Source organism: Daucus carota, chromosome 6 (genome assembly GCF_001625215.2).
Source record: "Daucus carota subsp. sativus chromosome 6, DH1 v3.0, whole genome shotgun sequence".
NCBI classification, from domain to species: Eukaryota; Viridiplantae; Streptophyta; class Magnoliopsida; order Apiales; family Apiaceae; genus Daucus; species Daucus carota.
In genome coordinates, this window is record NC_030386.2 from 4001761 (window position 1) to 4029428 (window position 27668).

A 27668-nucleotide genomic window follows, 5' to 3' on the forward strand; every position below is an offset into this window, starting at 1 on the left:
GTCGCTTATCCTTACTGCATGCATAGAGCAAATCAGGAAGTAAATTTGGTTTTGCTTGCTTTTTCATGTTTTACACTACTATGAAATAAGTTCCAATTATGTTACTATATAGTTGGTTTATAGATATAAACAAAGAAGGCTCATGAATTGGGGAAGTAGCTCAATGGTAGAGCAAAAAATTATCAAATTTTCTTAGGATGTTAATGTTTCATGCGAAACAAGGTTTGAGGTTCGAATCCTCGCTTCTCCATATTTTTTTTCCCGAGATTTGATTATTCTTCTGTTAAATAGTAGACTCTCATCTATCTTCGATACCCTTTTGATTAGTTCACAGAACCTCACTTCTCAATGTATATTTTTTTTTAACTCTAGGCTTTATCTTGCTTTTTCTTTATTGTTCTATATAGTTCATGAAGTCTATTTCCTTTATCAGGTGTGTTAGCTGACAAAGAAAAACAGGAGTATTAGCTCTTCAGATTCAGAAGCAAGGTTCTTGGAGTGCTGAAGTTGATGAAATCTTAACAAGGACAATCAAATAAGCGCTTGATGCTCCTAAAGATGACCTCAGATGATTTACTGAATTTAAAACAAAATATAAAACAAAACAAAGGTTACAGAGAGACAATTATAAATCAGTTTGCAAGTCCTCATTCAAGTATTCGACTAGCTTCTGCTGTAACCTCATTAACAATAAGACCCGAGGCATTGCTTAAAATCTATTTATTACTTTTCATAGACCATTCCTTGTAACATAAATTGTGCATCTTTTTCAAGTCATGATAAAATTTTTAATGATATGCATGTTAAAAATGCGGATTTTTTATAATCGTTGATTATACAGCATGAGTAAGAAAGTGACCTGAGAAAATGGAAAAATGACGTGGTTGCTCATAAAATGCGAATTTGGAAATTCATCAATTAATATCTTATTAATTTCAAGTGGTGGAAATGACGCGGTTACTCCGGTACTTGAATATTTTCCAACAAATATCCACTCGCCTCCTCCCCGAGATTGAGTTATGTATTTTTAAAAATAAATCACTAATTTTTTAAAGAAAAAAGATGTAAATATATATTTTTGGCTGAAATTAATAATTTATTTCTGAAAATAAAAAGTATATTAAATACGACTTGCAGAATATCTCAATATCACTAGCACATCCAAACCTAAAAACCATACTTGTATCCACTTCAATAATTCGAGATCGAACTCATTTAATAAAAACCGACCCGACTCGTCTTGTAACTCAAACAAAATTTCATAAAACTTTTGTCGATTGGTTGTTTGCGATTGATGAGCCTTTTCATTAGTATGACATGAGCGGCGAGTTCGGTTTGTTAAGATGAAATTAGTGAGTCTCGTGAAGGTTCGGCCTCGATGTAAAAATAAAATGGAATCATCATATGAGTTGATGAACTAAACCCGGCTCGATCGACTTGTTAAAACTGGCTTGTTTAGCTAAACGATTCGTCTTGACTCAACTCGTAAAATTAAATAAGTCAAGTTTAAACAAAAAATTTGGCTCGATTAAGTTAAACAAACTGACTCGTCCGACTCAATTAACCTCGACCGAAATTACACCGACTCAAAACTCGCTTGCTAGGTCCAAACCACAGCCCTCATCCACACAGCCTCACATAAGCTACTGTGGGATGTGTGAAAGATGTAATGTTTCCTAGTTTCACGAGGTAAATAAAAACGAAAGATGATGAAAAAGAAACTCATATGAAAAGGTACTGTGGATACAGCGACTCTCACGCAAAAAGAGAAGTATAGAGATTGATTTGCACAGAGAATATATGTGGTGATTTGCTCGAATGAACACTGGACAATACTAGTAGAGTAATTGCATAAATATCTCCAGCTATATTGAGTTTGTCAGGCTGTAGCATAGCTGTACATCTCGCTTGCTTTTACACTACCCCCAGATATCAAAATCAAAATCCTTCCATAATATTTCCCCCACTTCCGTTGTCATCCTCTACATTCATATTCATTCATGTAATACGCTCATGTCGACATTTTCGTGCAATCATATATATCGGGATCGAGCCGTACGGGGCGATTATCCCGGCATATGAAAATCATAGATATTTTCTCCGTGTATAAACGAGCATGTATTTAGTATATAGTCCACGCCTAATAACATATATGTCGTAACAATTATCTGTCGGGATGCAGATGATCATATATGTCGTAACAATTATCTGTCGGGGTGCGGATCAGTTGGGCTACAGTGGTATTATTGCAGGGTGCAAACGGCGTGTCAGAAAATGTCCTGGGATAGTAACTTTAATCTGTTTTTTTGCTGCGTGCTCTACAGTACGACAGATTCTGTGTTGAGAATCTAAAGAGTTGTTAAGTCAAATTGTATTTCACACTTCACACTACTCAAAATCTCACTCCCTGAGTAACTTTTGGTTTTCATGCGCGTATCAAATGAAATTGTTGCAATTTGACACCCAGATTTTACAATGTTTTTAATGATAAATTTGTAAGGATAAATTTGTTCTTTTTGCTAAATCTTAAACTCTGCTTATTACTATAGTATCGCAGACACATAAATTTTCAATAATTTATCCAAACCCTGTGTAGAAGAAATTTACGGTTTAGACATTTGGTTCGGTTTAGTCCTAATTTTCTGGAAATTTGGTCTATTCGGTCCGGACCGAAAAGACCGAAATATAATTCGGCTCGGTCCGGTCCTTGAAAAAATATTTCGGTCCAAACCGAATAGGCCAAATATTATGTAATATAATATATATTTATATTTTATATATATCTTATAAGTTATAACTATAATATTTTATTTGTAAATTTAATTATAGTTATATTTGGTGAATTAGTGGTGATTTATTGATATTCTTTTTAATTAATCATGAGTTTAAGCTTTATTTATAATATAAATTTTAATTATTTTTAAAAGTTCAGTTCTTTTGGTCCAGACTGGACCGAACCGATTCGGTTCGGTCCAGACTAAAATTTCGATCGGGAAGAAATGAAAATTCGGTTTTCGTTCTATTCAGTTCGGCCCGAACAGACCGAATACTCACCCCTAGATATGGCCCTGTTGTCTAGCGTTTCTTGTGGTTCGTAAGATCATGGGTTGAAATTACACCCGGCAAATCACAAGTCTCGTTACTTTAGTGTCGTGTATTTTCGTATTTAGTGTTTAGTGTACTTGAATATGAAACTCATATCTGACTCGTTTAAAATTCATGTACCTAATCGTAAATCCATATCATTTCGAAACGTGTGTTGTGTGCGTTTCATGTATTTTTCATGTACTAAGTATAATAATAAAATTATAAATTTAAAAATACATTTTTATGTATTATTTTATTGAATCCTCCCTCCATCCTCCTCAATTGTCTACATTAGGTGACGGGGTTCGGCAAGCATTTTAATGGTCTCATAAAATATATAGTTTGTTAAATTATTTTGAATAATGTGTGCATCTCTCTTTATATATATATTGTTATTTATTTCGAGTACCTCGTGTCGTGTATCCAAGGGGTAACACAATACCGATACTACATTTTAGTCGTGTATTTTCGTGTCCTGTAGTCAAAATGCAAACACGAATACTACATTTTAGTGTCGTTTTTTCGTGTCTGTGTAAAAAATTATTCAATTCTCCTGTGGCAGATACAAATGTCAGGAGACATTTTCCTCTTAAGAGGGGTGGTGTTCGAGTGACAACCAGACTAAGAGCAAGCCCAATGCAATTCCCTATTTTCAACCCCTAAAATATTATATATTAATGGTTACCTAAAATATTGGGGATCAAAAAGCTATTTTGCTCCAACGGTGTTCCCTATTTGATTCCCTATATTTTAAATCTATATATACAACTTAAGGAGAGAGAAAGATTGCACTAATAAATAACAGAAAAATAAGAGGAGATACGAGCTGGTGATGACATGGAGCATATAGGGGGTTGCTTTTTCATCCCTCAAATAAGGGGTTGAACTTTCTCTCACCTAAAATTAATAGGGGATAGGGAGTTGCGTTGGAGAAGCTATTTTTGTTCTCAACCCTCAAATCTTGTCCATGTAGATCAAATATAGGTAAGGAATGAGTGCATTGGAGTTGCTCTAAAGAGTACATAAACAAAGAAATAAAAATTGTAAGTTATGGCAAAATACCAGAGACCAGAGGACTCGGAACATATACCAGATTTAACACAAACCAAACTTAAGAAATTCAATTGAAAGTTCGCACAAATGCAGTATAGTTAGAAAGTGATTGCAAAATTAACACCAACATTACTCTCTTTTTCCCGGAATTTAAACTTGATTCTCATTTATTTACGGGTAAAAAGTCCGGAGATACGCATCAAGAAGTTTAAACGAGTATCCATTTTCCAAAATTGCTCTGCTTTGAAGGAGATTAACCTAACAAAGTAATGAGCTTCCTATTTGCATCCCTTCCGGTACAAGAAATTTGCAAAACTGAAAGACTTTCTAAACTGAATCCATTACCGTGATAAGCTAAAGTCTCCGAGATTCCAGACACAACAATATTTACGAGTTAGATACTTGCAAATTGATAAATTGACAAATTGTTCGTTAGTTCATGATCAAAAATGACTCGACAGAAGTAATGCAACTACCAAAACTACTCCAATAAAGCTAACTCCAACCGGTGTTGCACAAAATCAGGAATCGGATTTAATTGGTTCATCTACCAATTTAGGGTTAATCAAAAATCAGGAATAAATCGGAAGTTTTAATCGAAGTGAAAATCGGATGTACTTTAATATTAAAACATTATTTATTATTAAATTCTTTAATTGTTCATATTTAACTATATCTTTACTATATCATAAATTCTTTAATTGTTCATATTTAAAATGATATAGTATTTTAATTTTAATAAATTATTATATATATTTCGATTAAGAAAAAATTTATACGGATTAGTCGAATATCAAAAATCAAATCGGTCGGCACCAGTGCGGAGAATTAATTGGTGATTTATCGTTAAATCCGGGAATTTTAGAACACCGACTCCAACACCATCTTAGTTCTTTTCTCAAAATTAATATAAAATATTGGACCCTATCAACTTGACATCATTAATTATTCTCATTTTCAACAATATTTCTTATTTCAGTCATTATGTAATATTTTATCATCAAAATATGTCAGTGTTATAAAAAGTAAATTTTTTTAATATAATTATATTATAATAAACCAACATAGATATAATTTATTTTTTTTGTTTAATAATATTTTTTGTCATCCCTAAATTACCCTTACCAAAAAAAACAAAAGAAGTCTAACATTTCAAAACTTTTTTTTTATAACTAGAATTCTACAAGGTGGAATTCTTTCACTCTTACATCATTAGACAGTTTAAAAGACAAAAAAAAATATGTGATGTATTACAAGACAGAACTCAATTATTATACTTATAAATATAATTTATAATTAGTTAAAAAATAGAAGAAAGTAAAACTGTCATCAATAACATATATTAATATATAAAAGGTATTTTATAAGGGCAACATAATCAAGTTTAAAAGATTTTTTGCAAAAATACTTTCACTTTTTACAATAAATTGCAAAAATACTATACTCCTAAAATATTTGCAAAAATACGGTAATTGCATATGCAACCATATATGCAACTGCTATCAATCTTATGCAACCAGAAATGCAACTTTGGGAATTTGTTTTTGAAATTACATTTATTTGCATGATACGTTGCAACTGGTTGCAAAACGCAGAAAAACACCCATGTCGGGCCAATTCTAATATCAACATTGCAACCTAAAAAACAACTAAAACAATAAACTCAAAACCAACCTTCATAATCCCTTCTTTTTATAATCCCCATAGCACCCTGGTGGCGCTTTTTGTGTTTAAGATTTGTTGTGTTGAGTCGCGAGTCCAGTGTTTGTTGGCTGAGTGACGGTGTTTGAATCATAATACACACATTTGTAAATTCAAAATCTAGTTCCCCAATTTATAAACTTAGGGTTTATAAAATAAAATCGGAGTTTTGGATCTAATTGATTGTTAGAGGTTTGGATTGAGTTTGGGTTTTGGTTGTATTGGGGAGAGAAGCCGGTCCAGTGCGGTGTCATCACCATGGCGACTCCCGGTTTTCAGCAGAGAACGAGTAATGGAGGGGGAAGGTTTGGCCGCACTCACGTCGGCGTTGCTGATGGAGTCGTGAGGCGAGAAAGGTGGGACGAGGTGTGTGGTTATATGCATGGAGTATGGGTTTGCCAAGGCCGAAGTCGGCGAAATCTCCGCCGGTGATGTTGGTGGATTTGAGAGAAGAGAGAGAAGAGGTAGTATATTTGTAAATAAGATTCAAAAGATAGTATATTTTAATGATTTTAGAGAAGGTATATATTTGTAAATAAGATCTAAAAAGTACTCCCTCCGTCGTCTCTCCCATTTCTTATCGTTTGGGTTGGGTACGGAGGTTAAGAAATATGTATAAAATAGTGGAAAAGAGAAAGAAAAGTGAGTGGAGTGGTGGGACCCATTGATTTTTAATGTATAAAAAGAAGACAGTGGAGTAAAAGTAGTGTGAAAAGGAAAGAAAAGTGAAGAAGTGGTGGGACCCATTGACTATTTTGGGTAAGTTTTGAAATGTAAAGAATTGGATAAGACACTTCAAAAAGGAAAGTGTAAAGAAATAGAAGGAACGGAGGGATAGCTGATACCCTCCCATTTCTTATCGTTTTTTCTTAAAATGTCCCATCTATTTTTCTCGCATTTCTTTCTATTTTATATATTAAAAATCAATGAATCCTATTCTCGCTTTTCTTTTTATTTTTACTATTATATACATATTTTTTAACATTCGTGTTCTAATACGGAGGGTGTAATATTATTTCCATCTCTCCAATTTTGTGCTTTTATATTATTTGGCACACATATTAAGATAAATATACAATATAGGTTCATCATTTATTTTTTACTTTTTTAAAATAAATATATGAATATTAGATGTCATTCAAAAGGTAAAAAAAATTAAAATAATTATGAAATTAATTTTGTAGGAGTTTTAAAATATGCGTCAAATATGTGTTGCAAGATACACTGTCATGACTATTTTTTTGGTTTATTTTTTGTTTCACGATCAGATTGTAGTTGACAGTTCGGAGATTTGGCTGGATTTTAATACATAAGTGTTTCGTCTTAATAAAATTATTTGTTTGTAAAAAAAATAATAAGATACATCCATCATAGAAATGATTTACTTAGATCAAAATGGACATGCGATATAAACTGGGATTAATAAATGTCCATGACAGATACCATAAGTAACTGAAATTTATTTAATTATAACATATAGAGGGAACATAAAATAAGATAAGATTAGTAAATGGTCATCACCGATATGATAAGTAACTGAAATTTACTCAACCAGACATTTAACAGCTACACCCCCTTCCGGTTGTTTACGTATGATTTGTACATGTAAGTTAAGAAATATATATAAAATAATAGAAAAGAAAAAATGAAATTTATTGACTGAGAAAAAGTGAAATTTATTAATTTTTAATGTATAAAAAGGAGATTATGGAACAAGGTGATATGGAAAAAAGGAGAAAAATAGAAAAATGACTTTTTTTATAAATTCAAAAATGTAAAAAATTAGATCAAACATCTCAAAAATAAAACGGTAAAGAAATGATTAGTGCCAAGGGAGCAAATATTAGTGACCGCTTATTATTTTAACCGCGGTAATTAATTTAACTTTGAACTGACGGTTTAGAACTGAAGAGTCTTGTAACCTACTCCACCCCTCTATATAACAACCCCTCCCACACTCTTCGTCTCCTCACTCCCACCTCTCTCTCCTCTCTCTCTCTCTCTAAAAACCTTCCATTCCTCTTCCGTTTCTCAACTAAAATGTCTTCTCAAAATGTCATCTTCCTCGTTTCACCATCTGGGTTTTCTTCTCTCTTCTCAAATCTCCAGCTTTTCTTCACTCTCATCACTTTTCTTGCTGTGTTTTGCTTCTGGCTCTCTCCTGGTGGCCTCGCTTGGGCCCTTTCCAAGGCCAAAACAACCTCGAAATCTGCCATTCCTGGCCCTTCCGGGGTACCCCTTTTGGGGCTTGTGTTTAGTTTCACCACTGGCTTGACTCACAGAGCTTTAGCCCAGATGAGCCAGAGTTTCAAAGCTCTGAATTTGATGGCATTCTCAGTTGGGTTGACCCGGTTTGTGATTTCTTCCAGACCCGAGTCGGCAAAAGAGATTCTTAACAGCTCCGCGTTTGCTGATCGGCCCATTAAAGAATCTGCATATGGGCTGTTGTTTGACAGAGCAATGGGGTTTGCTCCTTATGGTGAGTATTGGAGGAACCTGAGGAGGATTTCAGTGACCCATTTGTTTGGTCCTAAAAGGGTCGCTCACTTTGGTGAGTTCAGAAGAGAGATTGGTGTTGAAATGGTCTCAGAAATCAAGAACTTGATGGTGAAAAATGGTGCAGTTGAGGTCAAAAAAGTGCTTCATTTTGGGTCATTAAACAATGTGATGAAGACCGTGTTTGGCAAAAAATATAATTTCAATAAAAATGGTGATGGTGTTGAACTCGAAGGACTAGTGAGTGAAGGGTATGAGTTACTTTCCGTGTTCAACTGGAGTGATCATTTTCCTGTAATAGGGTGGTTGGATTTGCAAGGTGTGAGGAAGAGATGTCGAGATTTGGTTGCCAAAGTGAATGTTTTTGTGGGGAAGATTATTCAAGAACATAGGGCTAAGAGGGCTGAGGGGATTGTTGCTGTTGATGAAGCTTCTGGTGATTTTGTTGATGTTTTGCTTGATTTGGAGATGGAGAATAAGCTCACTGACTCTGATATGATTGCTGTTCTATGGGTACTTTTTCTTTCCTTGCTCGTATATATATTTTCCCGTCTCGTTCAAACTGACTCGTTTTTACGTATTTGTAACTTATTTTAAGCATAATACGACATCATCAATTTTTGTGTGTTACTTGGATTATTCTCTAGGAAAATAATGATATATGCAACAGTCTTGTATGAATACTTTGTTTATAATGTGCTTTTCTTTTATTATTGTTGGCAGTTACATATGTAAAGTTTATTCTCTTTGAACGTTTTTTTTGTAACTTTCATGATGATATGTTAAATCTGAAACTAACATGAAATGGATGAAATATTTCAGTTTCTTTTATTGTTATTTAGTGCATAGTAGAAGTAGTTGGCTCATGCATGTGAGCATCTGTTGGTTTTTACCTGGTACTGTTGCATAGAGCCAGTTTGTTTTCTGTTTGATTTTCACATGGTACTGTTGCATAAAGCCTTGTTGTTTACTGTTAGTTTTACCTGGTACTGTTTGTATAAATCATGTTTCCAGTGTGTATCTGCTGCATTTAACTTTTTGAGGGTAATCAAAGATATGGAGAATCTGAATATTTTCACTCCTTTTGTGAAAAGGACTGGTCACTGCTCTTGCTTTTTCTTATTCTCATTAGTTGTATGTACCTTCATGTTTCATATTGGCTACTATTATTAAAGCACTGGATTATAGTGAAATTTTGAATTTTTTTATGTAGGAAATGATCTTTAGGGGTACTGATACTGTGGCAATCCTCCTGGAGTGGATTCTTGCGAGAATGGTTCTGCATCCGGAGATTCAAGCCATGGCTCAATCTGAAATTGACAGGGTTGTTGGCAAAAATCGAATTGTTTCTGATGCAGACCTCCAAAGCCTTCCTTACCTGAATGCGATTATCAAGGAAACTCTCAGGGTTCACCCTCCAGGCCCTCTCCTCTCTTGGGCTAGGCTTGCGATTCACGACACTCATGTTGGCGAGCACTTTATTCCAGCTGGGACGACAGCTATGGTGAACATGTGGGCCATCACCCATTCTGATGATATATGGTCCAAACCAGAGGTGTTCAGGCCTGAGAGGTTCTTGGAGGAGGATGTGGCCATTATGGGCACTGATCTCAGGTTGGCTCCGTTTGGCGCTGGGAGGAGGGTGTGCCCTGGTAAGGCCATGGGCTTAGCCACTGTTCAGCTCTGGCTAGCCCAGTTGCTTCAAAGCTTTGACTGGTACAATGCTGTCGATGATCATGGTGTCGATCTGTCCGAGCGCTTGAAGCTGTCATTGGAGATGGAAAAGCCTTTGGTGTGCAAAGCTGTGGCTAGGGTTTGAAAAATGACAGTGCTTCACTATGCTCTACTCTATGATTTTGGGATGCTTTGATTACCATGGGGCAGATTATATCATATCATATTATAGATTACTCTTATTTATTATCTGTTATTTTAGTATTCCAAAACAGTATCCCAGTTTCTGTTTGGTAAGTCTGTTTAATTATTATGAATTGTGTTAGTTTTGTCCGGGGACAGATTGTGTAAGGACATGTTTGGCTGTAGTGTTATGGCAATATGATATTATGTGCTTTATATTTATCCGGCTTTCGAATTTTATTCATATCTAGATTTATTTAGTTAGGAGGTCGAAAAGGCGCCATTTATATCATATCACCATAAACCGATTCCTTTGATGAGATTATTCATTTATTCATCTCTGAAGGGAGTGTGCATATGATCAAGAACCACTTGTTTAAATTTGTATTGGGATATGATTTGAGAACCACTTGTTTAAGTCTGTATTGAGTGGCAATTCATGAAGACAATCTCTCCATTGTTGCATAAAGAATAAAGAGAAGTTAAAAACATTACATGTATGGTTAGAAACAAAGGAAGTTTCCTTTTCACCCAAGCTTCTGTCATCCATATTATTCTCTCAAGAATTCTGCTTTATCCTTGCTTTGATAATATCAAAAATGTGATATTTTTTGGGCCAGCTCTGTTTTGTTTGATACAAAAATGAAAAGATACAAAGAATGATTTGGGAATAAGAACCACCTTAGCCCAAGTGATGCTTCATGTATACATACATATGTGGCTCCTTGGGATCCAAATCCTTATGGGAGAATATGAGAATATGTATGTGATGGAAGAAGTTATGCCTCTAAAAGCTTTCCTCCTTTTCTTCATTGTAAAGAAAGAGATGCATTGGAGATTTGAATATTCAGAAACAACATTACACAACAAAAGTTAAATGTTTGATTTGTACATGTCCTAATGCAACTTGCTTTGTCCTTATTCTTTCATTCTTAACCACATCCTTGTCCATTTATTCCCTTTGCTCTGCAACACTAGCAAAGCATGTCATCACTGTTAGCCCCTTCAATTTTTTTTATCACCATCCCTATTCTAATTTACATTTAAATACACTATTAAAATATGATCCTGAGAAGCTCTCCTCCTAACACCTTGAGATTTTAGAAGAATTGGTCACCTATCGGAGTTACTAACAGGTTTCTAAACGTTAATGTCCGGTAAGGCAAGCGGCCGACACTCTGCACTCTGACCTGTAAACTCGGTGAAGAGATCAACAAAAATGTCATACATAATCAACAAATCATTAGTACTTGGTTAAAATTTGATGGACATGAATTTCTAACTTTTAATGTGTCAAGCGAAACAACAGAGATATCATCACAATAACGGGTATAATTTTTTCTTTTTCCTTTTTTTTTTAAAATGAAGTTATTTTGGCAAAAGAAGAAGAAGAAAGAAGTTATACTTATACCCATCACTAGCTATACTTCAAGTTCACAGTTGATGACACATGTTAGGACTTAGGAGAGCCTCTGGTTCAAGAATATTTTAGAAATATACTCCCTCTGTCCCGGTCAATTGTATACGTTTCTTTTTTACTGCTCGACACGCTTTTTAAGGCTCTTATAAAACATAGTTCCACAACTTATTTTTAAGATTTTCTTTTTTTGTATAAATTTATATTTTTATACAAAAAAAGAAAATCTTAAAAATAATTTACAGAACTATACTATATTGAAGCATTAAAGTCCGTGCCGCGCCCCCGTCACCCAATGTATACTATTGACTGGGACGGAGGGAGTAACTACCTCTCCACATATTTAGGAACTTTTGCTGAAAATATACTCAACCAAACATCCTCGACAAATAACTAAAATGTATAGTTTAGTTTTATGCACTGTCACAGTAATATACGTATCACAGGGGAGGCCTGTTCGTTTAATTTCTCTTACTGACAATTTTGTTATGACGGATTAATAATATACACACACAAATATTCGGATGCCAAGGAATTTCGATAATGATACAAAATTATGATTCTGGTTGGAAATTAGCGGTTAGTGAATTGAATTAAATATTTTGATATGTTGACTTTTAACTAGCGGATTGAATTAATAATGTTTTATAAAACTATTTGGTGAATAACTGTTTGATTGGTTTTTTGTGACACATGACCAAACCTCTAAATCCAAAAAGTTCTCAAAAGTAATTTTTGAAAATTAATTTTTTTAACCTAAACTTCTATTCCAATCCGCCAACTATCAGACACTAACATTAGCGGATTGAAATAGTCAAATTTCTAAAACACCCAAAATATTTAATTTTACCCCCAAACCTTCAACTTCCAAACACCGCCGAGAAAGCGAAAATCAAACCGTGACCTACAGTGTGTCACAACCCACAGAATCTTTATGTTCATTTCTACGTTATGATTTCATGATGACCAAATAATACGAGTGTTTCTGGTCGTCGACGTGATATACTCATGCAACTTGCAGAATTCCTCAAATGAAAGTTGGTGTAAAGGGAGATTTCGATGGACAATAATTTGTGCATGTTGGAGATGTTACCCATCGTTCACTGTTTTGATGCCACTATTTTATAATAAATTTTGAATACAAACATGTTCTCTCTCTTCACCTATTGCAATAATGGTAACTTTTAATAATAAAATAGTATATAAGGAATGAATATAAGGAATATTGTTGAAGGTGAGAATAGCTATTATTATCTTAAGTCACTAGGATCCAATATTTTAAATTATATTTAAGGAATGGGCTAAGATGCTGCTGGAGATGCTCTAACAAAATTACGAACACTTGAATTGATTCACAGATTTAAAAGTTTTCAAAGTTGCATATCAAATCTTTGATTGAATATTGGTTTTCTTTTTGACGGAGTTTTTCTTTTTGACGAATATTGATTAAGCAGTTGCTAAGGAATATCCAAATTATTTCTGAGTGCATATATGCATGGACCAACTCCCTTTCTTCTTTATAGTTTTAATTATTATTTAATTGGTTTTAAAATGATTAATAATCCGGGTTTAGTAGGTTAATAAAGCACTTGAGCTATTTCTCATCAGGGACTCTTACAATTGTGTAATTTTGGTCCAATTTACAAGTTATTGTGCTTGAACGATATTGATTATACTGGTTGGTTATATCTAAAAAATTATAAAAATGTGTATTTTTTTTAAAAAAATAAGCTCTTAAATTCTCAAGAAAAGATTTGTCCTAACACGACTTATATTATATATATATATATATCTTAAACTACGTGTTACAAAAAATTTTAAAAAATGAGAAGATGAATGTAATAATAATTTTACGTGACTGGAGATGCCAATTGAATAGGTCATTTCCGATCAAACTTTTGGATCAATATTCAATTGCAGATTTAATAAAACGCATGAATTAATTTATTAAGTTACCGCCTTGTGCACTGCAATATAGTACTGCAAATAATATCCTTATTCTCGTGAGCATATGATTGTGATCACGATCGTCACTAGATGTAGATTATGGCATGAATATAGTGAATTAGCATAACATTATAGGCCACTTAACGCAACCTTTAAGCTAGCGAGGGGACCAACGAATCATGTTCCTCCCTCAATCATTCACATCTATATATATAACCTACCTACCTACAATTCCATCTAGCTAGCGTTTAAACTAGGTTCCACCAAGTGGATAATTTAAATCATTTTCTTTACCATTTATGAACATCGTGTACTCCCTCTGTCCCAGTCAATTGTATACGTTTCTTTTTCACTGCTCGACACGCTTTTTAAAGCTCTTATAAAACATAGTTCCACAACTTATTTTTAAGATTTTCTTTTTTTTATATAAAAATATAAATGTTATACTTTTATACAAAAAAAGAAAATCTTAAAAATAATTTACAGAACTATACTATATTGAAGCATTAAAGTCCGTGCCGCGCCCCCGTCCCCCAATGTATACTATTGACTGGGACGGAGGGAGTAATAAGATATAGGGGGTGTTTGGCTGGGCTTAAAAGCCCAGTTTTTAGCTTATAAGTCAACTTCTACTTATTTCGTAGTGTGTGGGTAAAGAAATTATAAGCACTTCTGGCGACTTATAAGCTGGAGTTTTGGAAGTTAGAAATGCTAGCTTTTTTCTTGACTTATTTTTTTTTTCGAAATTTAACTTCACAACGATGTGTATGATCATTCTAAAAGATAGTTTATAATATTTTATTATTATTTTAGCAATTTTTATACCTAATAAGTCGTGAATTTAAATGAATTTATCCAAACACTTAAACAGCTTATAAGTACAAAATTACTTATCACTTTTAATCAAGAAATCACTTAAAAGCAATAAGTAACTTCTTTTAAGTTAAGCCAAACGGCCCCATAATTTTGTTGGGGTTGTTTCATAACACTTTATTGATTTTACACGATTAATCGAACTTTACACTTTTTTCCAAGTACTCAGACATATATATTGAGACGCATATAAAATATAATTTTATAATTTTTTTAAATTATTCTTTTTTATAAAATTTAGATGGTACACTTTTATTCAGGAAAAAAATTCAAAATAATTTATCAAACTATATTTTACCAAAGCATTAGAATGTGTACGGAGCTCCCGTCTGCAATGTAAACAATTGAGAAACAATTGAGGGGAACGATAAAAGTATCTAAAATAAGATGAGAGTTCGATTTGAGTAAATTTCACAGTTTCGAGTCCTCTCACTATTTGTTTATTTAATTTATTATTTCTTTGACTACTGGGCTTGTATTATTTTTATTATTATTGTCTGTCTTAGAAACATATATGATGAGTGTCGATTAATATGAGATTGCATGTATGATTGACAAAAGTATTAAATAATATAAACTTTTGGTTTCCTATCACTTAATTGTTAAATTGAAATTATTTCAGAAAAATAAAAATTGTTAAAATGAATAAATTATTAAATCAAATATCAGATTATATATATGAAATTATAATAACATTTTAGATGAATTGCCTGTGTGACCGATCATTACGATCTGGCTGGATGTATGGATCACTTGCAGACCTATCTTTATTTTATTGCGAGACCTTATTTTATAGTAGCAAACTATAAGTGGCGTAGGATGATATGATTTGCCAAGAACGCCCGGGTCCAATTATGATCATATCCCATTGGAAATCATGACCATCATCATTCAACTCATTGTTGTGTGCTTCTCCAACATGTTTTATGTATCGGTTTGGCTAGTGTGTGCCCATGGGCACATGCTAAGCGCGGAAATTTTTATATTTGGGAGATTTTGATTGGTGTGGTTGGTGTATTTGCAGGGGGGTCCACCATTATCATGAGATAGGAACCAATCAAAATGATCCAAGTACAAAATTTTCCGCACTTAGCATGTGCCCACGGGCACACCATAGAAAAACCGTTTATGTATTGCTTACTTGAATTCCTTAAAATATCTTGAGCAGATTATCTGTATGAGCAGATTATCTATTGTCAAGGAAGTTGTAAAAAAATCGCTCAACCAGATTTCTTATTCATTTCCTAAATATTAACCTAAATATTAAGGATCCACTTTCATTCATCATAAATAATGCCCAACTCATTCTTGATTTGATTTTTATGATTAAATATTCAATTTTTACTTTTTGCACACTTTTTCTCACATTTTTCTACAACCTTTTTTTTGAAAGAATTTGAATTTAATTCTATAGTGATAATGGGAAACACAAATAGGGATTATTGTTAGAATTGTCAATCAATATATAGTCCTCGTTTTTCAGAACTTGAATTATTTATCATATATTTAGAGAATCTCTTTAGGAAACTGCTGGAGATTCTCTTACATATTATTTTGTTACCAAGTACTATAACTAGTCTTGCATAATTATTTTAATACTGACTTATAACCGGTGCTAAGTATGAATTTAAATAATTTTTGTTTTTCATTTATTATATATTCTAATTATAATATTTTGTTGATTACATTATCATTTTCTTAATATATTTATTTACATTATCGCTGTTCAGGGAGTGATTGACACTTTGTACCCCTTATGTTTAAGCGCTTTTTCGATTTGGTCTCAAACAATTTTTTTGACAGTATGCACCATAAAATTTGAAAAGCGCTTCGCTTTACACCCATTTGACTACTCTTCGTTTAACTAACCGTTAAAGTTAACAGATGTGAGGTTTTCATTTTGCAACCCACAATTTTAATTTTTTTTCATGAGTATTTTGAAATATTTTAATTTTAATTTTTAATTTATAATTGCTGAAATAATGACGGAAGATCACAATCGAATCAGATTGTTTGGTTGTGGTGTAGTCAATCTATAGCAGGGCTCTTATGAGTTCACCATTTTGTCACGCAGTAAAGGAGTGTCGTAGATTATGCAAGAACAAAACACAATGTCGTTGTTATTCATCGAACGGTCTACAAATATAGTACCACATGTGCTAGCTCGTGCCTAACCAGATCGATATTTCGACAGGACTTCTGTTGCTATTGATGTAGATGTTGCTTTACAAGGGGATTTAAGTTAATAAATTTTATTTTGTAAAAATAAACATTATTTTAGAGTTATGTCAAACGGACCAATATGAATATTAAGTTATTGATTCTCCCAAAATTTTAATTTACTAAGATTAAGGGGTTATCAGATCTTATCATATTTTTTTATCAATTTTTTATTTGAAAGTTATTATTTGGGTCGATGAGTGTAGTATTATCAGATGATTTATTCTTGTTGGACATAATGTTCGATTGGAATTTTAGAATATTAGAGTAATTCGAATAGAAATTACTTTTTCTAACATCATACTAAGTTATCGAATATAACCTTAAGGTGATCCACAAGCATAAAGCGTTGGAAAAATGAGATTAATTTATTTTGATCAGCAGAAGTTAGAAATCAATCAATATACTTATATAAAGGAGAAGCGAGGGGCGTGTAGGTGGCGCCTCTCACATCGCTCCGTTCTATTTTTCTAATTTTTTGGAATTTTTGGATTGAAAGATATCAAAAATTAGAACTACCTTTTTTAATTTCGAATATATTAGAAGCAAGTTTCAGAATCTGATTTTGTTTCAGATTATTTATGGAATATAGTAGCTTGAAAGTTTTAATTTGATTTTGTTTCTATACAAAGGAGAAGTGATTTTAGTTTCGGATATATTAGAAGCAAGTTTCAGAATTTGATTTTATTTCAGATTATTCATGAAATATAGTAGCTTGAAAGTTTTTAATCTGATTTTGTTTCTATACAAAGGAGAAGCGTGGGGCGTGTAGGTGGCGCATCTCACATCGTTTCGTCTGATTTTTCTAATTTTCTAAATTTCTGGATTTTCGGATGAAAAATATCAAAAATTAGAGCTACCTTTTTTTAGTTTCGGATATATTAGAAGCAAGTTTCAGAATCTGATTTTGTTTCAGATTATTCATGGAATATAGCAGCTTGAAATTTATAATCTGATTTTGTTTCAGATTATTTAATTATGGGAAAGAGTAGCACATAAGTCTCCTAATTTTTTAATTTTCTGGAATTTTCGGATGAAAAATATCAAAAATTAGAACTACTTTTTTTAGTTTCGGATATTATATACTTATATATAATAATCGTAAGGGAGATAATTTGATCGCATGGTCCTCTGGTCCAAAAGCTTATCATCCGTTGGATTTTATATTAAACAAATAAGCACCGTTAGATTGGAAAATTAACTTCTGTTCTACAAGGCAACTGATATCACCTTGCATGTTTATAATTCCTTTTCTAGAATCCAAAACAAATTCTGTCTTTCACGTGTATATGATTTTTTTAATCCCAAATAAATATTTCCTACCAGTTTTATTCGTAGAATTATATAAATCTCACCGTCACAATTTTTTTTATAATATATTTTAAAATTAATAAGCCGGACTTATGTGATTAGCAAATACAAAAAAAAATTCTTAATCCAAAATAGATTCTACCTTCTTATTGCATGTTTATGATTCTTTTTCTTAATTCAAAAACAAATTATGTTTATCAATTTTAATTTAGAACCATATAAATTTTTTGAAAAATATTTAAATCACATTATATTTTTTTTATTTTTTTTTAACCTAGGAATCCGCAGCCGCTACCCTTCGGGTGTGCACTAACCCACGAGCTCACGCAATAGCGCTCGGCTCTAATCCACCCTTTGGAGTCGAACCTGTGACCAAGAGGATACATGTCCTCTCTTTAACCGGCTAAACCAACCCTTGCGGGGTATTTAAATCACATTATAATAATTCTAATATAAAATACATTTATAAATATAATCTAATAAGAGTTGGCAATAACGTATTCCACTCAAAATATATTAAAATTTGATAGAAAGAATTTAATACTTTGGTAGGGTACATACAAGAAAAGGAATGGCTTCATTACAATAGTTTATTTGAAGCCATTAATGACTGTGATGATGTATTTACCACAGTTCTAACATACAAACAAATTATAATTTCGAATTTTATTTTATTGAAAATTTTAATTTATTATTTATAAATTAAATTTCTTCACACCATTTAAAATATATTTAAAAAATTTATAAATAATTAAAAAGCACCCGTGCCTTGCACGGGCTATAAGCTAGTATTAGAAGCAAGTTTAGGAATCTGATTTTGTTTCAGATTATTTATGGAATATAGCAGCTTGAAATTTTTAATCTAATTTTGTTTCAGATTATTTAATTATGGGAAAAAGTAGCACACAAGTCTCTCTGCACCTATAAATACCCCTATAGGTTGTAGGATTTTGGATCATCTAAACACAACCTACTCTCTCTCAATACCACAACCTTACCTCTCTCTGGTGATAGTTCTCTTGCTCGATTTTTAACTCGGTGGTGCTGTTTTTCTGCAATGATAAGTGAAGGTTGTTTATACGGTATTAAAAAAAATAAAGGTTGTTGCAAGCAAAGGTAGTTATAGAACGCTATGTGGAAGTCGACAAATCCAAACACGGGAGAAGAATATAGTCTTCACATGATATTGATGGATTGTATCAATAAATTAACTATAAGTGATGTATGTTTGTTGGTTATTCTTTTATAATATTTGTTTTGTTTATCGGACATGTTTGTTGTTATTTTTATATGATTTACTTTGTACACAGGAAAAAGTTATTCATGCATTATCTGTTTGCTCCGTTCAAGCAACTTTTGAGTGAAAACTGTTCATACAGTATTAAAAAATAAAGGTCCTTACAAGCAAGGGTAGTTATAGACTGCTATCTCACAGATTTAAGTTAGATGTTTTTTGTGCACAATCAATCCAAAAAAATAGGAGGAAGATGACAGTGTAAGAACATGATTACTTTTCAAAATAAAACACAAATATAATTAAGATTCTTCGTGCTTTAAATTGCTAATTACGTGTAGAAATTTATTTTCATTTTTTCAACATGAATTATAATCCAAATTTGCAATTTTATATATTAGTATTTGTATTACATCAAGATTTTTATAATATAAAATTTATTTTATCTTACGAATATTAATTTTTAATTATTAATATTTTTTATAGACAACCACAAAATTATTACATTCTACAAATATTAATATTGAATCATTAATATAATTTTTATACGCCGCCGCAACGCGCGGCTCAGATCGCTCCGTTCTATTTTTCCAATTTTCTGGAATTTTCGGATGAAAAATATCAAAAATTAGAACTACCTTTTTTAGTTTTGGGTATATTAGAAGCAAGTTTCAGAATCTGATTTTGTTTTAGATTATTTATGGAATATAATAGCTTGAAAGTTTTAATCTGATTTTGTTTCAGATTATTTAATTATGGGAAAGACAAATTATTTATGGAATATAGTAGCTTGAAAATTTTAATCTGATTAATCTGATTTTGTTTTAGATTATTTATGGAATATAATAGCTTGAAAGTTTTAATCTGATTTTTTTTCAGATTATTTAATTATGGGAAAGACAAATTATTTATGGAATATAGTAGCTTGAAAATTTTAATCTGATTTTGTTCAGATTATTTAATTATGGGAAAGAGTAGCAAACAAATCTCTCTGCACCTATAAATACCCGTATAGAACGTAGGATTTTGGATCATCTAAACACAACCTCCTCTCACAATACCACAAGTTCTCTTACTCGAATTTTAAAAGAGAAGCGATAGGCGTGCAGGTGGCGCCTCTCATATTGCTCCGTTCTATTTTTCGAATTTTAAAAGAGAAGCGATAGGCGTGCGGGTGGCGCCTCTCACAACGCTCTATTTTTCTAATTTTCTGAAATTTTTGGATGAAAAATATCAAAAATTAGAACTCCCTTTCTCTTGCTCGATTTCTAACTCGGAGGTACAGTTCTTCTGCAACGATAAGTGAAAGTTGTTTATACAATATTAAAAAAACAAAGGTTGTTGCAAGCAAAGGTAGTTATAGATCGTTATATTGGAGTCGACAAATCCAAACATGGGAAAAGAATATAGTCTTGACATGATATTGATGGTTGATATCAACAAGATAAACTATTAGTGATGTATGTTTGTTGGTTATTCTTTTATAATATTTGTTTTGTTCATTAGACATGTTTGTTGTTGTTAATTTTTATATGATTTACTTTGTATATAGGAAAAAATTATTCGTGCATTATCTGTTTGCTCCGTTCAAATAACTTTTAAGAGGGTAGTTATAGACGACTATCTCAAAGATTTAAGTTAGATGTTTTTGTGCACAATCAATCCAAAAAAATTGGAGGAAGGTGACAATGCAAGAACATGATTACTTTTTAAAAAAAATAAATAAATTAAAATTCGTCATGCTTTAAATTGTTAATTAATTGTATAAATTTATTTTCATTTTTTCACCTTGAATTATAATCCAATTTTGCAATTTTATATATTAGTATTGGTATTACAACTAGATTTTTATAATATAAATTTATTTCATCCTACAAATATTAACTTTGAAATATTAATATACTTTTTATAGACAACCACACAATTATTTTATTCTACAAATATTAATATTAAATTATTAATATAATTTTTATAGACCGCCGCAACGCGCGGTTTCTCAACTAGTTAAAATTAATGAGCGGTGTTAAGAATTTAGAATCGAATCCCAGTCTTAGAGATTAATTTATTTTGATGAGCTGAAGATAAAAATTGAAATTAATGGGCGGTACTGTTAAAAATGCCAAACCGAATCCCAGTATAAATTCTGAGATTAATTCATTTTTTAATCTAAAAAAGCTAGAAATTAAAATTAAATAGTGGTTTTTTTTTTTTTTGAAAGAAATTAAATAGTGGTTTTAAGAATTCCAAACTCAATCGCGGCTAAGTTCCAATTGATGTATAGAGGTAGATTTAATTGAAGTATTAATAAGAAATGCAAGGAGTAGATATCATTTTTAAAGTTGGGAAGTCTATACTCTTTTATTAATAAGAGAAATTCCGTCTCAATGAAAATCAGAATGCCAAATATCAAAGTATCAAATGTGGTTCCCATCTGAAGTGCTTTTTTAGAGAGTTGCACACAAATAACCAATTTATACCTTTAGTAAGATGTTTATTAGAACATTTTTACATAACTACCCCTAGCTAATAAAGTCAAATTAAACTAATCCCTCCGTCCCAAAATAAGTGTCACATTGACTTTTTTCACATAATTTGAGGTCTAAAAAAAATACACTTCTATGTATTATTTTTCTAAATTTCTTTTTTTGAATAAAAGTTTAACATCTATATTTTTAATTAGAAAAAAAAATTTAAAACATAATATGTAGAAGTATGATTTTTTTACATTTTAAATTTCGTGCAAAAAGTCAAAACGACACTTATATTCGGATAGAGGGAGTACCATTTTATATTGTATGGAAAACATAAGTTGCAATTAACGATGGGTATAATTGAAATTCACCTACTAAATAATGTATGAAAATAAGAAAAAATCACTTATATTAGAACAACAATCAAATTCTATAAATGCTATTAAAATGGAACGGAGGGAATAATATCTTATATTATCATACAAATTCACTTACATATTGGTTAGAAATTATTAATATAACGATTATACCACCAACATAATTACATCGTCAACAAAACTATTCGTTACAAAATTGTAAAAACAAATTAATAATAAATTAGTTTTGAATTTAAGTCATATAACTTGAAAGCTTCGTTAAATTTTAATATTAATTTGTCAAACAAATATTGAAACAATTATATCTACAAGACTCCAACTAGCAAAACTAGACTCCTACTAACTATATACACTTAGACTCCAACTAGAGATACTAGACTCCAACTAGAGATACTAGAGATACTAGACTCCAACTAGCTATATACATTAGACTCCAACACGTAATAATTACTCCGTCTGTCCCATTCAATTTTAATATGTTTTTTTCCAATACTCGACACACACTTTAATACTCCTATAAAATATAGTTCTATAATTTATTTTTGAAAATTTCTTTTTTAGAATAAGAATTTAACATATAAATGTGTTGTGAGAGGAATTGATACAACACTCTCAGAATTATATGTCACAATAATAGAGATATTTGTTACAAAAGCGTAAGTCACGGCTAGCTAATCGGGGCTACCATTAACATAAAATATAAAGAAACAAGAGTATTTAGGGGGCTTAGCTTGCAAAGATCCGAACAAAGAGGCCAGAATAATGGAATTCCGTCCTGCAGTTGCACGGAGAAAGCGTCGCGAAGGTTACACGTGCCTCTCTTTAGAGTGTAGAACTTGTGAATCCGAATCCCTTTGCAAGGTGCCTAGGGATCAAGCCTATGTAGTTCTTGATAAGCATTGATAAAAGATAAGCTCTTATCCCCTCTACTTTAGGATAAATCAGCCTTCTTTAGTTGTTATCCAGCGGAATCCCACTCCAAGTAGGTCACTTGAAGCATTCATCTTTAATGTATATCCGAGTATATACACAAGATATGTATATATGTTGTAATTATCTCCAAAATAGATGTATTTATCCCTTAATTTGTGGATAATGAATAGCTATAATACTCCTAGTCCATCTCCAATTCGTCTTCCTAGAAACAAGGAAGATGAGTCCTGCTTGGAGTCTACCTGCAATTCTACCTAGGCGGCGGAAGCCCTACCAGTTGCATCCCTTAACTGCAACCTGGGATGCACTTAGTGGTAACCCCTAAAAGAGGTAACTCCTAAAGTGTTTTCAGGTGCAACCCCATCCTGATGACAGCTTCCATTGTGCCTCCAATGCAAGCCCATAAGTCTTCTTGCATGCCCTCAATGGTTCACCTACCATAGTGAAGCCCGATATCCTTTATCAAATGATCCCAATAAGCCCAAGTAAAGCTCAGATAATATAATGAGCTATAAAATAAGTCCAGGGAGATTTTATGGCACAACAAAATGTTTATTCAGAAAATGAAAATCTTAAAAATAAGTTTGACAATTATATTATGGAAAATGCTAGGTAACCCAAAAACTGTTGTATTATTGATTTCTCCCCATTAACAATAATGAGACCCATTGTATGCACATCAATCATCCACTTAAAATTAACCACTTGCCTGCCACGTCAAAAAATTTTGGGAACAAATTTTGGGTACGTAGCATTACCCTTATATTATACATGAGCATTTAAATGCGTCGTGTTCACATACTCGTCCACAAACATATATAACTCATGCGGACGAAGGGAGTACCCATTAGACATCCAAAAGATCACATCTAAAATATTAATTCAAAAAAATATAATATAATCAAAAAAAAATAATATTATATATTTAATAAGTAGCAAATTTAAAATATTTATTTAGACCCGTACCAGAAGTTTTATTATAATTAATAAGCAGTGTGAGGAATCCCAAACTGTATTTCAAAAGAAGTTCTTGAATGACAATGACATGATAATTGATGTTACTGAATGTAGAAATTTTGTTGAAGTATATGCATGAAGTTGGACCCATATTACACGATCAGTTAGACCAAGACAGGTGCTAATGAAATTGCAAAAATCCGGTGAAATCGGTTACTTCAGAGCATTAGAGGTCCAGAATATGGTTTACATTAGAGGAATAGAGATCCTTGGAATGATATTTGAGGGATCAAATTTAGTTAACAAGAAGCCATAATGTGAGGCAGGCAAGAAATGTGTGAGAATTAGGTCAGAAGCACTGTATCTTAACGGTTATTTCCCTCATGGAGGAATTACTTGTTGGTACACATTTAGCTATAATTGATCGGACTCATGATCATCCTCATTATTCCTAAACTCATGCAGAACTCACGAATCATGGGAATATATATTTGTTTTCGCTATAATGTGATTTGCTAAATAAGAAACCGAAGGATCCGAGTGTTGTTTAGACTTTCCTTTTAAGCTTCGTTTTAAGATATGAGAGAAAACTAAATACCTGTGTTATAAAACTTTATTCAACGATTAGGTTGATTTAGAAGTTATTTAAGTTAGGATTAGAAATTATTTTCCCGACCTTCTTCAGATCTTTTTCAACCTTGTGCAGGCTGTTTTTATTTTAAACTGATGTAACACAAACAAAGGCTCAGTGGTGATGTTAACATAAGTTCAAGTTCTTACGAATATAATTTTAATAATCATTTGTATGTAGAGTAATTATTTTCATATAATTCAACATAAAATATGAAATGCCCATGCTCATAATAATACTGGATTTCATCGAATGGTAAAAGGTCTGCACTCAAAAACAACTGACCAAGTGACTTGTACAAACATACCTGATATATGTATATTTACAAGAAGAGGAAGAGAATGATGCACATCAATGATGGTAATGCTGTACAAAAGACATGAATTTGGTTTGCATGGAACGAATTGGGTAAAACTGGGTATGCATCAGGGGGAGGAAGCTTGCATTCATCACCATTGAAATAAACTCGTCGAGGAAATGCCCATCCCTGTTTGAGTGTGAATGTGTTCTTGTCCTTCTGAAGCAGCACTTCAGACTGCACATTTCCAAAGTCCCCGGCTTCCATTATTAAGTCGTTATAAAATTTCATCCCGTAGAACATACCTGTGTCATCTGCATAAATGTTCAGGGAAAAACAATCATAATTTATAATCTGAAATGAACAAGGTAAATTTTTTTATAGTCCTGCATTCATATGTTCTTCAGGACTTACTTATGGATTGATAAGGGACAAGGGGCTTGTAATCAAAGCTGAAAACTTGAGTCACATTGTTGAGATTAGGGTGCTGTGCCACAAGAGTCCACTGAGTATAGTTCATTCGATAATTGAAATTTGTAACAGCAATCTTCACCCGCCAATAATCCTTGTAGTTCACCTTAACATGCCAGTGGACGCGAATTGGACACATATGATGAGTGCATTGCAGCAGCGGTGCATTATCCTTTCTTGGAGTGTTTATTCCCACAGCATTTAGTCTTTCCGAGTTGCTCCTGCACGCCAAAATAACTCAATCAAGTATTCCATAAATTCAGATTTTTACTTCCTAAGTTTTATTAGGAGTGGCAGGGACGATACTTCAACAAGAACAGAGAAGTGGAATTGGCCTGCATTCGGAATTAGTAGAAACATGACATACATCATAATGACACTGAAATCAGATATACAGTGCATAACCCTTTTTGTAGAATTTCTATCTCTTGTATTAAATCTTGGTTATTAAGATGTCATGCTTACGGAATACAGCCATGTCGTTTGTTGTGGCAGCCACAAGAACAAGAGGGGCAAGGAGTGATGGTCTTATTGTAGAAGGATGAGAATGAAACACAGCAGGCTGGATTCCTGTTTGCTAGGAATTGCGAGTAAGTGCAGGTCACGTTCCATGTCACTGCATCAAAGTAACATATAAGTTGGCTCGTAAAATGAGACAATCCTAGTTGATAAAACTGGAATCAGTGGAGTTAACAGTAACTGGAATAAGCATTATGCAACAAAATTATATTGATAGCTCTGCCAGAAGGTGATATTATGTAGCCTTATTTATAGATCCTCGACAATTTAGAGAACAGAGGCAGATAACTTACTTAGTGCTTGAGTCTTTCTTCTCTTATCTGGAGTGAGGTATACTGTTGATGGCACGATTTTTGCAGGGCCACAAGTGTAGCCTGGTCCAGGACCAAGCAAGGTGAAGTTTTTGGGGAGTTTGACGGTTTTGTTGGTCGTGCCAGAAAGGCCAACGCTGACCTGAAAAGATGAAACTGCAGCCGAAGGATCCTGTCCCCATGAGGCCACTACGCCTGCTTTGCAGCAATTGGCAATCTGTTGTTTGTAGGGAACTCCAGGCAGCAAATCAACCACTGTTGGATTTCTCTTACAGCAATGTGGAGTATCGCCTTTGAACTTTGAGCAATCCCCTTGCTCTGTTGTTTGTGCACCTACCATCGACCAAATCACTTCTTTCTTAGCCCAACCCCATCCTAAAGTCCATCCAGGGCTCATTATGTGTCGATACATTTGGAAATTATTCATTGTCACTACAGCCTGAATAAATAACAAACCACATATTTACTGTATCATCATGTTCCGGACTCTCAATTACTTAAATTCAATAGAAGAGCAGAATTCACTAGATATATTACTACTAGGAATCAGTAAAATAGAATTCTTAATAAATTTAGTTTAAGCATTTAACATTTTTGTCAAAAATTAAGGATACTGACCACATAACCATCAGGAGTCCATGATATAACATCCCATTTGATTGTAATGTTTCCAAAAGGATCCAGTGGATCAAATGCAGCTGAAATCAGTCACCATAAAAACCAGTCATTTCATAAAAGCACACAGAATACTGATGCAAGTCGGAAAGAAATGAGTGTCGAAGTAAATACAAACACTAAACTTCTGATACCTGCTTGAGAAAACATAATGATCATCAGTGTAGTCCATATGGTGAACTTCAGATTTGCACAGAGGAAGCACTGAAATGGCTGGCAATGATTCCTCGACGACATTATAGAGCTAATATCGACAATTAGCTAACGAAAGCCTAAACTCGTAATATTGTGATGAGGCTGTCAAGTAACACACACTAACACACACACATATAAAAGAAGAAGAATGCATGCATGGAGATGTGTCACCTAAATGTTTGTTGCAAGTCTCATGATCAAAATATCTGGGTTGCAGGCTAATGAAGCAACTAAGCTGTGGTGAGAAGTTAATTAGGACAAGGCGGGAGATTAGAGACATCTAAACTAAATAGCTACAAGGTCATTTTCCTGCTGCCACAATTGCATAAAAGCTAATTACCTCAGATAATTATCAGGATATTTGCAAAGAGTATACAATACACATGCACTACCACGAGCATGATGAGATACCCTACTAGTAATAGTAAGGTATTATTCCTATCGTCCCAAGTTGTGAGTTCGATTTTCACTCATCCCAACATTTGTCGGCACATATATTTTTTTGCCAGGCATATAGCCTAATTATTCAAAATAAATAAATGCAGTACCACTGTTCCAGAAGAAGGTTTGTATAACTTGTTAGTCCAATTTCAGGCTCGGCCTTGATATAAGTGGTGTTTTTGGTTTCCATTAT

General features: G+C 32.8%; 2 protein-coding genes across 2 annotated transcripts; one reads left to right on the top strand and one right to left on the bottom strand.

Annotated features, from left to right (window-relative positions):
* Positions 1 to 7796: 7796 nt before the first annotated feature.
* On the top strand, positions 7797 to 10416 carry LOC108224990 (cytochrome P450 78A5). Its single transcript, XM_017399770.2, has 2 exons — positions 7797 to 8850; positions 9551 to 10416. Exons 1-2 carry the CDS (start codon positions 7882 to 7884, stop codon positions 10154 to 10156), a joined length of 1575 nt encoding a protein of 524 aa, XP_017255259.1. The 5' UTR covers positions 7797 to 7881; the 3' UTR covers positions 10157 to 10416.
* Positions 10417 to 24760: 14344 nt separating this feature from the next.
* LOC108225638 (COBRA-like protein 4) lies at positions 24761 to 27187 on the bottom strand. Its single transcript, XM_017400567.2, has 6 exons — positions 26974 to 27187; positions 26783 to 26862; positions 26147 to 26603; positions 25800 to 25950; positions 25278 to 25555; positions 24761 to 25177 (listed from the first exon to the last, which is right to left on the bottom strand). Exons 1-6 carry the CDS (start codon positions 27074 to 27076, stop codon positions 24888 to 24890), a joined length of 1359 nt encoding a protein of 452 aa, XP_017256056.1. The 5' UTR covers positions 27077 to 27187; the 3' UTR covers positions 24761 to 24887.
* Between the last annotated feature and the right edge of the window lie 481 nt (positions 27188 to 27668).